This window comes from Aquarana catesbeiana, linkage group LG10, assembly GCF_042186555.1.
Source record: "Aquarana catesbeiana isolate 2022-GZ linkage group LG10, ASM4218655v1, whole genome shotgun sequence".
Lineage (NCBI taxonomy): Eukaryota > Metazoa > Chordata > Amphibia > Anura > Ranidae > Aquarana > Aquarana catesbeiana.
The window spans coordinates 178,808,140-178,820,699 of NC_133333.1; the positions used below are offsets into that span (position 1 = coordinate 178,808,140).

The following is a 12,560-nucleotide window of genomic DNA, read 5'->3' on the forward strand; positions in this document are numbered from 1 at the left end:
GCTGTATGTTTTCTTCAGATATTAGAAAGCTGTAAGTTACTGTTGGATAGTGGAGCAGGAGTTGTCACTGCTTAGCAGTGAGATGCAGGGGAGCTGAGCTGCTGAGTCATTGTTGTGAGGAGGAAGTAGTGAGCGCTAAGCAGCTGAGTAAATGCTAGGAGGAGGAGCATCTGAGCTGCTGAGTAACTGCTGGGAAGGGGGAGCAGGAAGAACTGAGCTGCTGAGAGAACTACCAAGACAAACTAGTTTGAGGTTGATCGCCCATGATTAATGTCATGCAGGTGAAACACAAAATATCCTGGATTATTAATAATGAAAAACTTACAAGCATCCTTAGAGATAAGCAAGCCAGGTTTGTGGGGAACCCCTAGGTTGTGTACCCTCAAGCTCCCTAGACACTGGGACACCTTGTGGTTGGAGGTCTGGACCGAGAGGACCAACTCTGGCCTTTTCTGCTACTTTTTTTCTTTTTTAATATTTTTCGTTCTGTTTTAATAAGGGCACTTTCACACTGGCAGTGCCCAGACATCGGCAGTTTACCCAAGTTTTTTTCAGCCGCTAGCAGGGCGCTTTTAACCCCCGCTAACGGTTGAAAAAGGGTTAAAAGCGCCACTGCAGCGGCTCTTCACCGGCATTGCCCATTGATTTCAATGGGCAGGGGTGCTTCAAAAGCACCTCCAAAGTTGCTGCTTGCAGGACTTTTTTTAGCGTCCTGCCAGTGCACCACTCCAGTGTGAAAGCACTGGAGATTTCACATTGGAGTGAAAGGAGAGGCGCTTTACAGGCGCTTTGTAGGCGCTATTAGCGCTATAGCGCCTGTAAAGTGCCTTAGTGTGAAAGGGGTCTAACTTCTATAAGGATGCTGACAGGGACCATAGGGCCTCCCCAATCTTAATATTTACTCAGGAAGGAGGTATCGTGCTTTGAGGCACTGGGACTAATTCTTGACATTAACCTTCCATTACCTCTCTATGTAAATGAGCTATATGTGAGCTACAGTTTATTGTAAAGTCCTTTCAGAATTATTTTAATATTTAAACTTTCTGCAATAGGTTGATAACACTTTTGAGTTTAGTGCCTTTGGTAAACTGTTGCTCTATTTGGTAGAGGCTGCTCATCAGGCTAGGTCTTTTTCATTTGTATATACTCTGCTTATTATAAAATTGGCCTTTGGTCATATGGATGGGTGCATTCGTTTTTTGACACTTACTTGGTATTGTTTGCATTCTTGTACTATCTTAAAAACTTTGAAACAAAAACTATTGAAAGAGAACTTTTGAAGTTGCATTGCTCCATAGCACTTTTAGCTACAGAGGTTAGTGAGTGCAAGGTCAGTGAGTGCTTACTGCTGCTCATTTGCTGCTGGTTAAGAATGTGTAAATAATTAAATGAGTATAGCCTTTCCAACAGCTTACTTTAACAAGGGTTTTCTAAAGAGCGTGCTTTCTTTTAACAATATAAACAGTGACAATCCCTGTTCCTTCTCGCATGTTTTGTTCGCTGTTACACTACTAACCTACTGGAGAGAGTTATTGGGGTTCTATACCAGCCTGGTGGATGGGGGAAAAGGGGTGACACAGACTGGATGCTGCACACAATACAGGGATAACCCATCTATCCAAAAAAAAATTGCACATCTGCCAGAAACTATTTTGTTTAACCTTTGGCATATTCATTCCTGTTTTACAATTGAAAAGTAGCATTTCAGGTTACCATAACTTGAGATTGTGTATATGACCTGGTTTTGTCTCCTGAATAGAGCTGCTGAGATTGTCAGTGTTGGTGATGTTGGTCTCGGATGTCATCTGTCATGTCTTATATCTTCTGAAGGTCTTTAGGCTTCCTGACATGATGCCTTTTATACTCTGTGCCCTTGTTTATCTTTCAGCATAGGTATCTGCGACTTAAACTGTAAGGTGATTATATTGTTGAAGTCAGTACAAGGAGCTGCCTGCTCTTTCAAACACTGCCAAAACCAAATGATGTTGGAGACGGCAAGCACAGCAGGCGAGTAACCTGCCAGAATATGGTGCTTTTGTAAATAGGTCGCTTCTAAAGGGAGATGGATGAATTTAAATATTTTATATATTTTTTATTTCTATCATATTCTATTCTAAATGCTGAAATCACTTTTACCGGATACAGAATGTTGCTGCAATTGGACTCTGATTAAGAACGGGTTGGTGTAAGTGTTACTTGCCGAATCTGTTCTAATAAAACTGGCTTTTATAGGAGGCACTGGTGATCTTTGTTCATGGATAACTCATACAGACCAGGACTGTGCGCTGCACGTGCCATGAGGATTTGCATTTCTATGATGGGTGAGCTGCTTATTTATAAAATTCTTTTACTAGAGCCTTACTACAAATCTTTGCCACTAAGACCAAAAACATTTATGCTTTACTACAGCCTGCTAGGATGTATTAATGCTAGGTGCTATACAATTGTAAGGGAGCCAGTTAAGTACTGGGGATCCAGGGTTCTATCCAAGCATCTGCCAAATGTATTTTTATAGGCTCAAATAAATGATGGGACTGTGTCAACTGGCTTTTGTTTGCATCAGAACTGCTGATTTTTTCTTTTACAAGTCAATGGGATTGTAAAAGCAGCTTGAAACGGGTAAGCTGCAGGTCGAAATCAAATATGAAAAAATATGTAAATTATCTTACAAGCATCTCTAATTGATTACAAATGCAAACTGCATTTGCTTGTTGACACAAGCCCTATATGCATTCTGATAACGAGTCCTCTCAACTAACGTGGACAAGCACTGCAGGCCATGTTGTAATGTGCTGGAAAACAAAGTTCATGGATTGAGGGTGTAGTCTATGGCGTAAAATATGAGGGGGGGGGACACTGACCATATGACAGCAGCCTAAAGCTTCATACACCCGATCAGATTTTTGGGTGACCTTTCTTCCTTTTGTTTTATTGCATGCTAGTCTCATGTTGAAAGTGAAGAGGTTACCAACCATATTTAAATTCTTGTGCGACTGAATTCAACTTTAGAAGTGATGTAATGTGTTGAAGTTTTGTATGTATTCTTTCGTTTCTGAGCATGCGTATTCTTGCTCTTAAGTTTTTTTTCGGACGAAAACCACACTGGTTAAACGAAAATCAGAAGTTGAGTTCACGTACGACAAAAATGTTATAGTCTGCACATTCAGCTTTTGTCGGACAGAAAAACAGAATCGGCTGGCGAAAGCCCCGTACTAACGATTAAAAAATCGGCAGATCGTTTGTCTGACTAAATTTTACTTCCAATTTTCAGATCGTGTGTACGGGCCTTAACTGATATTGGGATAATAGGGAAAATATATCTATAAGGACAAACATACAATATAGTTACAGTTGTATGCAAAAGTTTAGGAACCCCTGACAATTTCCATGATTGTCATTTATAAATATTTGGGTTTGGATCAGCAATTTAATTTTGATCTATCAAATAACCGAAGGACACAGTAATATTTTCAGTAGTGAAATGAGGTTTGTTGGATTAACAGAAAATACGCAATATGCATCAAAATGAAATTAGACAGGAGCATAAATTTGGGCACCCTTGTCATTTTGTTTATCTGAATACCTGTAACTACTTGGCACTGATTAATTGGAACACACAGTTGGTTTGGTGAGCTCATTAAGCCTTGAACTTCATAGACAGATGCATCCAATCATGAGAAAAGGTATTTAAGGTGGCCAATTGCAAGTTGTTGTTCTCTTTTACTCTCCTCTGAAGAGTGGCAACATGGAAGCCTCAAAACTACGCTCAAATGACCTGAAAACAAAGATTGTTCTACATTATGGTTTGGGGGAAGGCTACAAAAAGTTATTGCAGAGATATAAGCTGTCAGTGTCCACTGTGAGGGAATGGAAGACCACGGACACAGTTCTTGTTAAGGCCAGAAGTGGCAGGCCACATAAAATATTGGAGAGGCAAAGGATGGTGAGAACGGTCAAAAACAGCCCACGGACCACCTCCAAAGACCTACAACATCAACTTGCTGCAGATGGTGTCACTGTGCATCCTTCAACAATTCAGCGCACTTTGCACAGGGAGAAGCTGTATAGGAGAGTGATGCGAAAGAAGCCTTTTCTGCACACACGCCACAAACAGAGTCACTTGAGGTATGCAAACGCACATTTGGACAAGCCAGCTTCATTTTGGAATAAGGTGCTGTGGACTGATGAAACGAAGATTGAGTTATTTGGTCATAACAAAGGGTGTTATGCATGGCGGCAAAAGAACACAGCATTCCAAGAAAAACATTTGCTACCCACAGTAAAATTTGGTGGAGGTTTCATCATACTGTGGGGCTGTGTGGACCGTGCCGGTACTGGGAATCTGGTTAAAGTTGAGGGTCGCATGGATTCCACTCAATATCAGCAGATTCTTGAGAATAATGTTGAGGAATCAATCACAAAGTTGAAGTTACGCGGGGCTGAATATTTCAACAAGACAACAAACCCAAACACTGCTCAAAATCTACTTGGGCATTTATGCAGAGGAACAAATACAATGTTCTGGAATGGCCATCCCAGTCCCCAGACCTGAATATCATTGAACATCTGTGGGGTGATTTGAAGCGGGCTGTCCATGCTCAGCAACCATCAAACCTAACTGAACTGAAGATGTTTTGTAAGGAGGAATGATCCAAAATACATTCAACCAGAAACCAGACACTCATTACAGGCTATAGGAAGTGTCTAGAGGCTGTTATTACTGCTAAAGGAGGCTCTACTAAATATTGATGTGATTTTTCTGTTGGGGTGCCCAAATGTATGCACCTGTCTAATTTCATTTTGATGCATATTGCGCATTTTCTGTAATCCAATAAACCTCATTTCACTACTGAAATATTGCTGTGTCTTTCAGTTATTTGATACATCAAAATGAAATTACCGATCCAAACACCCAAATATTTATAAATGACAATCATGGAAATTGTCAGGGGTTCCTAAACTTTTGCATATAACTGTACATAGTAGGTGAGGTTAAAAAAAGACACGGGTCCATCAGGTGCAACCTATGTGTGTGATTATATGTCAGTATAACATTGTATATCCCTGTATGTTGCAGTCGTTCAGGTGCATGCCAGCGCATGCCGCACCGATCGGCGGCTCTCCCTGTCAGAGAGGGGGTCTGTGCTGATAATCAACACATTGATTATCAGCACAGCCCCATCAGATGTGCCAATCAGCTGCCAATCAGTACCCAATAGATTCTAGTCAGTGCCCCTCAAAGTCTCAGTGCCCATCACAGTGCGACTCAGTGCCCAGCAGTTACACCTGTCAATACCTCATCAGTGCTGCCCATCAGTGCCGCCTGTCAGAGCCCATCAGTGCTGCATGTCGGTGCCTCCTCATCAGTGCCCATCAGTGCCGCCTCATCAGCGCCCGTCAGTGAAGAAGAAAACAAAATTTTATGACAGAAACAAAGAAAAACTTGTTTGTTTTTTTTTTTTGTTTTTTTTGTTTTTTTCAAGAATTTTGGTCTTTTTTAGTTTGTTTAGCAAAAAATAAAAACCCCAGAGGTGATCAAATACCACCAAAAGAAAGCTCTATTTGTGGGAAGAAAATTATAAAAATTTGGGGTACAGTGTTGCATAACCATGCAATTGTCATTCAAAGTGCGACAACGCCGAAAGCTGAAAATTGTCCTGGGCAGGAAGGGGCAAAAGTGCCTTTTATTGAAGTGGTTAAACTCCCTTCCTTTTAAAAAAATGTATCCCTATTGTGGGGTCACCAGTATGGTATTTATAAAAATCAAAGCATATCCCCTCTCAAGTTCTGTGCTCGCAGCCCTTCTTCATAACTAATATCCTCCAGACCCTTTATTAGCTTTATTGCCCTTCTTTGTACTCGCTCCATTTCCAGCACATCCTTCTGGAGGACTGGTGCCCAGAACTGGACAGCATACTCCAGGTGAGGCCATACCCAAGTCTTGTAGAGTGGGAGAATTATTGCTTTATCCCTGGAGTTAATCTCCCTTTTTAATGCATGCCAATATTCTGTTTGTTTGCTTTGTTAGCAGCAGCTTGGCATTGCATGCTATTGCTGAGCCTATCATCTACTAGGACCCCCAGGTCCTTTTCCATCCTAGATTTCCCCAGAGGTTCACCCCATAGTTAGTAGATTGCATTCATATTTTTGCCACCCAAATGCATTTATTTTACATTTTTCTACATTAAACCTCATTTGCCATGTAGTTGCCCACCCCATTCATTTGTTCAGATCTTCTTGCAAGGTTTCCACATCCTGCGGAGAAGTTATTGCCCTGCCTAGCTTAGTATCCGCAAATACAGAGATTGAGCTGTTTACCCCATCCTCCAGGTCATTTATGAAAAAAATGAAACAGGATTGGTCCCAGCACAAAACCCTGGGGGACCCCACTACCCACCCCTGACCATTCCGAGTACTCCCCATTTATCACCACTCTCTGAACTTGCCCTAGTAGCCAGTTATTAATCCATGTACTCACCCTATGGTCCATGCCAACGGACCTTACTTTGTACAGTCAACGTTTATGAGGAACTGTGTCAAATGCTTTTGCAAAATCCAGATACACCACGTCTATGGGCCTTCCTTTATCTATATGGCAGTTCACCTCCTCATAGAAGGCTAATAGATTGGTTTCGCAAGAATGGTTCTTCATGAATCCATGCTGGTTACTGCTAATGATACAGTTTTAATTACTAAAATCTTGTATATAGTCCCTTATCATCCCCTCCAAGAGCTTGCATACTATTGATGTTGGGCTAACTGGTCTGTAATTCCCAGGGATGTATTTTGGTCCTTTTTTTAAATATTGGTGCTACATTGGCTTTTCTCCAATCAGCTGGTACCATTCCAGTCAGTAGAAATTAGGAACAATGGTCTAGCAATTACTTGACTGAGTTCCCTAAGTACCCTCGGGTGCAAGCCATCTGGTCCCAGTGATTTATTAATGTTACGTTTCCCAAGTCTTTTTCTAATTCTGTCCTCTGTTAGCCATGAGGGTGCTTCCTGTGATGTGTCATGAGGACAAACACTGCAGTTTTGGTTACTGAATATAATAATAATTGATCATCTAGAACCAGCTTATCTATTATTTGTCTTAATGGATTGAACTGTATTGCTTGGTGATTTTTTTTTTGGTGTCTTTTTTTTTTAATGAAAATAAAAAACGTGTTGTGCTTACCTTAAAAGTATCGCACAGTGTCCTGACCGCCTCTTCTGGTGTCCCCTGCTAGTGCTCTAGGCTCCTCCCTTTTCTCCAAGTGCACCCATAGCAAGCCACATGCTATAGGGGTGTTTGTGTGGGCTTGATCCCGAGCCAGGCTCTGTGTGCCTATTGACACAGCGTGGCTTGGCCCCGCTCCTACTCCCTCTTCACTGTATTTGACTAATAGCAGAAGCCAATGTCTCCCATTGCTCTAAACCAAGCCCATTAATGCAGGAAGAGAGAGCAAAGCAGGGCTACTACGAGAACAGTGCTGGGTCGAGAGTGATGTCAGGTAAGTGTTCGTTTGGGGGTGAAGGGGCACAAATAGTGGAAGGTTTTGCATTAATGTAAAATAACCTTCTACCTTTAGAACCACTTTAAATATCAGTAAGTGCTTGGAGTACCACAGCACTTTGTACCGGCCAAGTGACATCAGTACACTTGTGTGATATCAGGACAAGCAATGCAGGAAATGGGTGATCAGGATAGGAAGGCAAAAAGGTTATAGCCTGACTACTATCTACTAAAAAGTGTTATGTTGCTGCCTCTGTGCCCAGAAAAGACCTATCCCTTTTACAAGCAAGTGAGGGGAAATCTTCCCAACAGGGACACAGACACCCCAACACAGGTCTAACCAAAATTGGGAAACAAAGGGTTTTAAATGCATTTCTAAAATACCTCGCTTGTAGAAAAACCTGCTGTGGGCTCCTACACTGACCATATGCCTTGGTTTTGGTCTCAAAATTTCATCTGAAAGGTCTTGGGAAACTGACATTCGGGCTGGATACCTGCTTTGCCTGAACGCTTATCCTCACATCCAGCAGATGTAGAAACATTGGCAAATGCCAGCATAGAAATGGCTTTTTCCATCTCACCAGATCGGTAATCGGCTGTTGTTGAATCAACATTGATTGTCTGTAGCAGTTGTTCTGATTCCACATACAGATTAGCGTGCTCTAAGCTTATCATACTTGGTTTAATGCTCACCAGAGACGCTCTCTGCGTGGAGCTGTTCTTTGCATGCTTGCTTGGGTTTTCAATGTGTGTTCTGATTTCTTCCCACATTCTGAATTCACACTGGTGAGTTAATTATCTTCTGACCAAACTAGTCCTTGTATATGTGAGCATGTAACTACAGGGAGATGGAAGCGGGGATTTATGTGTGTGTTCTACTATGCCAATAAAATTTAATAAAATAAATATAATAAAACAGCTTAATTTACCTTTTTAACTGTACATGAAAATGACAATCAGTTTAACGGCAGTAGTCATTTTTTTATCCATGTCCAATCATTTTCACAAATAAAATTTACAAGTTAAGACAAAAAACAGAAATCAATAACCTGAGAGTCCCATGATTGGAAGAAAGTCATTTTATATAAATGTTCTCTGCAGTCACTTGGGCAGTCTTCTGGTGTGTTGGGTGATATTTTTGCCCAGCTCTTCTGATATTTTAATGGAGAGCCGTTTAATCATACCATTGGAAGTCATGACATTTAGAGATTACCTAACTAAAACTCGTGCTCACAGAATCTGGTGCAGCTATGCAATGTACAGTGTCTTGCAAAAGTATTCACCCCCCTTAGAATTTTTCATGTTTTGTTGCCTCACAACCTGGAATTAACATGGATTGTTTGAGGATTTGCATCATTTAATCTACAGAACATGCCCACAACTTTGAAGATTTTTTTTTTTTATTGCGAAGCAACAACAAATAGGACAAAGTAACAGAAAAAGTCAATGTGCATAACTATTCACCCCCCTAAAGTCAATACTTTGTAGAGCCACCTTTTGCGGCTATCACAGCTCCAAGTCGCTTTGGATAAGTCTTGCCACATTTTAGCACTGGGATTTTTGCCCATTCCTCTTTCCAAAACTGACTGACTTTGACTAGGCCATTCCAACACATTTACATGTTTCTGCTTAAACCACTCAAGTGTTGCTTTAGCAGTGTGTTTGGGGTCATTGTCCTGCTGGAAGGTGAACCTCTATCCTAGCTTCAAATCACACACAGAGTGGTACAGGTTTTGTTCAAGAATATCCCTGTATTTAGCACCATCCATCTTTCCCTCAACTCTGACCAGTTTCCCAGTCCCGACTGCTGAAAACCATCCCCACAGCATGATGCTGCCACCACCATGTTTCACTGTGGGGATGGTATTCTTTGGGTGATGTGATGTGATGGGTTTGCACCAGATATAGCGTTTCCTTTGATGGCCAAAAAGTTCAGTTTTAGTCTCATCAGACCAGAACACCTTCCTCCATACATTTTGGATGTCTCCCACATGCCTTTTCGCAAACTCAGAATGGGCCATTTTGTTTTTTGTTGAAAGTAATGGCTTTCTTTGGCCACTCTGCCATAAATCCCAACTCTATGGAGCCTACAGCTTATTGTCGTCCTATGTACAGATACTCCAGTCTCTGCTGTGGAACTCTGAAGCTCCACCAGGGTTACCTTAGGTCTCTGTGCTGCCTCTCTGATTAATGCCCTCCTTGCCCGGTCCGTGAGTTTTGGTGTGCGGCCGTCTCTTGGCAGGTTTGCTGTTGTGCCATGTTCTTTCCATTTGGTTATGATAGATTTGATGGTGCTCCTAGGGATCATCAAAGATTTGGATATTTTTTTATAACCTAACCTTGACTTGTACTTCTCAATAACATTGTATCTTACTTGTTTGGAGAGTTCCTTGGTCTTCATGGCAGTGTTTGGTTAGTGGTGCCTCATGCTTAGGTGTTGCAGCTTCTGGGGCCTTTCAAAAATGTGTGTATATGTAATGACAGATCATATGACACTTAGAATGCACACAGGTGGACATCATTTCACTAATTATGTGACTTCTGAAGGTAATTGGTTGCACCAGAACTTTTTATGGGCTTCATAACAAAGGGGGTGAATGCATACGCACATGCCAATTATCAGTTTTTTATTTCTGAAAAATGGTTTTATGTATATATTTTTCTAATTTTACTTCACCAACTTAGACTATTGTGTTCCGATCCATCACATATAATTCAGATTAAAAAAAAACACTGAACTAAAGGCTGCAATGTAACAAAATAGGTAAAAAGCCAAGGGGATGAATACCTTTGCAAGGCACTGTAACCAATCAGACTCCCCTAATTCTCAAGGATTTCCTCACTTCTTGTTTGGCTATGGGACGGGAAGTGAAGGTAAATCTCCCCAATGGGGCACAGATGTCAAAAAATGTAAAAAACAAACTGATGGAGTTATAACCCTCCATTACTCTATCCAAAATGAGAAAAAAGTTTTGCCTATAGTTCTGCTTTAAAACTAATACTAGATTTTAGGTTTACATATGCTTTAGGTTTTCTTTCCCTGTGGCATTTTTTTTTTTTTGTAATATTTGTGTGTTGCCCTTGAAACAGTAGTTTTGTATTGTACAAAATAATTGAAATGTTATTGTATAAATTTGGCATGACAAATGATAAGCTTTGTGCTCCCCGCTAGCTCTCTGCACATCAATATCATGCTGCATGCTAATAAACATTGCAGATATAAATTTACAAAGCAAAAACAAGCTGTAAAAATGTGGAGCATATGTTACCTGGCAAAGCATTTTCACTCAATTGATTTGACTTTTTTCCCTTTTTTATTGTTCTTCCCACTATAATGCGGCTTTTGAATGGCTTATGAAACAACAAAGTAATTTAAGGATTAATGTAGAGTTTAGTAAAACAATTCTAGATATTTTTCATCTTGCAGTATTAAAAGTTAAAACAATAAATGTACATCTATACCAGCCACAAGCAGTGACTTTCATATAAAACCCTGGTTAATACACAGAAATCTGAGGCTATAAACTGACCATTTAGAACAAGACTGAAAACCACAGCCAAAATAAGAATAAGCTATATAAATGAAAGAGGTCACTGTTTTATAAAAGGACAGCTGAAATTTTAAAATGCAGCCAATTCACACATATTCCTATGAAATGGGAGACTGCAACATACAAATTTTAGCAGTCAGGTGCTTAACTTGGCTCCAGGTAAATTTTTTTTTTTTAAAGCTGTCGATTGGGACGCATAGGCGTATGCACAGGGTATGCCGGATGTGCCTGGGCACACCCTAATCGCCCTGTGCGGCACAGATTCCTCCTTCTCTACTGACACTGTCCATATTTTAAAACATTTTGTTTACATCTACGCATGTGTGTTTTAGCTTTGGGGTGCAAACCCTAATGCAAAAGGCTGCGCACACCTATGTTGGGAAGAATAAACACTTCAAGTCAAGATTTTAATGATGTCTGTGACAAGGTTGTGGAAATTTCACTTACCTTCTTGTCCCTGAAATGGACAGCAAGCCCCAGAAACTTAGATTTTTTTTTTCTAACAAATCAACACAAGGGAAGGCATTTTATATTTTTGAGGAAGTGTTTCTTGTGCTGGCTGTCCAAGTTGAAATCTTCTGCCCCCCGCCCCCCCCTGGACACACACACCCCTGCAGCAGTAGTCTTCTGGTCCTGTGGTGGTTATTACAGCCGCTAGACTTGTCATTGACACTCATCAAGCGTGCTGACTATGCCCGCCCTTTCCTTTGACTTTCGTAGAAGCTGTACTATAGCCCCATCAATGAAGAGTACTGTAAGAATTGTGGAGGCGGACCTTCTGCCCGTCCCCATTCATAGAGCAATCTTAAATTATGGCAGCTATAGTATGGATTCTATGAATAGAAGAGGAGGCATAAAGGTTGGCACTAATGACAAAGTCCAGAGGCTGCTTAACCCCCTGTAGTACCAGAAGATACAGTTTTGTGTGTGTGTGTGTGTGTGTGGGGGGGGGGGGGGGGGGTTGGGTTCATTTAGGACAGCCAACACCAGCACATGGGACACTTCTCATTAAAAATAAGTACCGTCCCTATGCTGATAACAAAATAAAAATACTTAAAGCGGTAGTAAACCTCCATCCATTTTTTTTTTTTTTTTAATCTGTAAGATAAAGTTCTAATGTGAAAACTTTGTGTACTTAACTTAAAATTAAGCCCTCCAAAGGCGAGCTGTCACCGCTAACAGGCTTCCATCTTCACCCGGTCTTCCTTCCGGCTTCGCGTTGTCTGGCCATGCCGCAATGTTGTCGCTCCCACGCATGCACAGGGGCATGCCGTTCCTTCAGAGCGAATGTGCCGATGATGTCTCTGTCCTATTCACAAGTAAAAATCTCCTAATTGGTGCACGTTTAGGAGAATAATCACTGTGCCTATAGGTAAGCCCCAACCGCCTGCCGACCAGCCGCCGCAGTTTTACTGCGGCAGAATTGCGCGGCTGGGCAAAACGATGTTACCTTATGCCGCTTCGCCTTTTGGCCACTAGGGGCGTGAGCACGCCCCCACAGCATGTGCCCAGAG

General features: G+C 41.3%; 1 protein-coding gene across 7 annotated transcripts in view; it reads left to right on the forward strand.

The window, feature by feature from the left end:
* PLCH2 (phospholipase C eta 2) overlaps window positions 1-12,560 on the forward strand; it is a 1,074,339-nt gene that overhangs the window by 708,633 nt on the left and 353,146 nt on the right. Inside the window, exon 1 of one of the 7 annotated variants that reach the window (XM_073603001.1) lies at window positions 2,127-2,321. The exons of the other annotated variants lie outside the window; for them this stretch is intronic. Coding sequence (XP_073459102.1) covers window positions 2,255-2,321 — 67 coding nt within the window. The 5' untranslated portion in view covers window positions 2,127-2,254. Of the gene's footprint in view, window positions 1-2,126; window positions 2,322-12,560 lie in introns of those variants that run through there. 7 annotated transcript variants of the gene reach the window in all.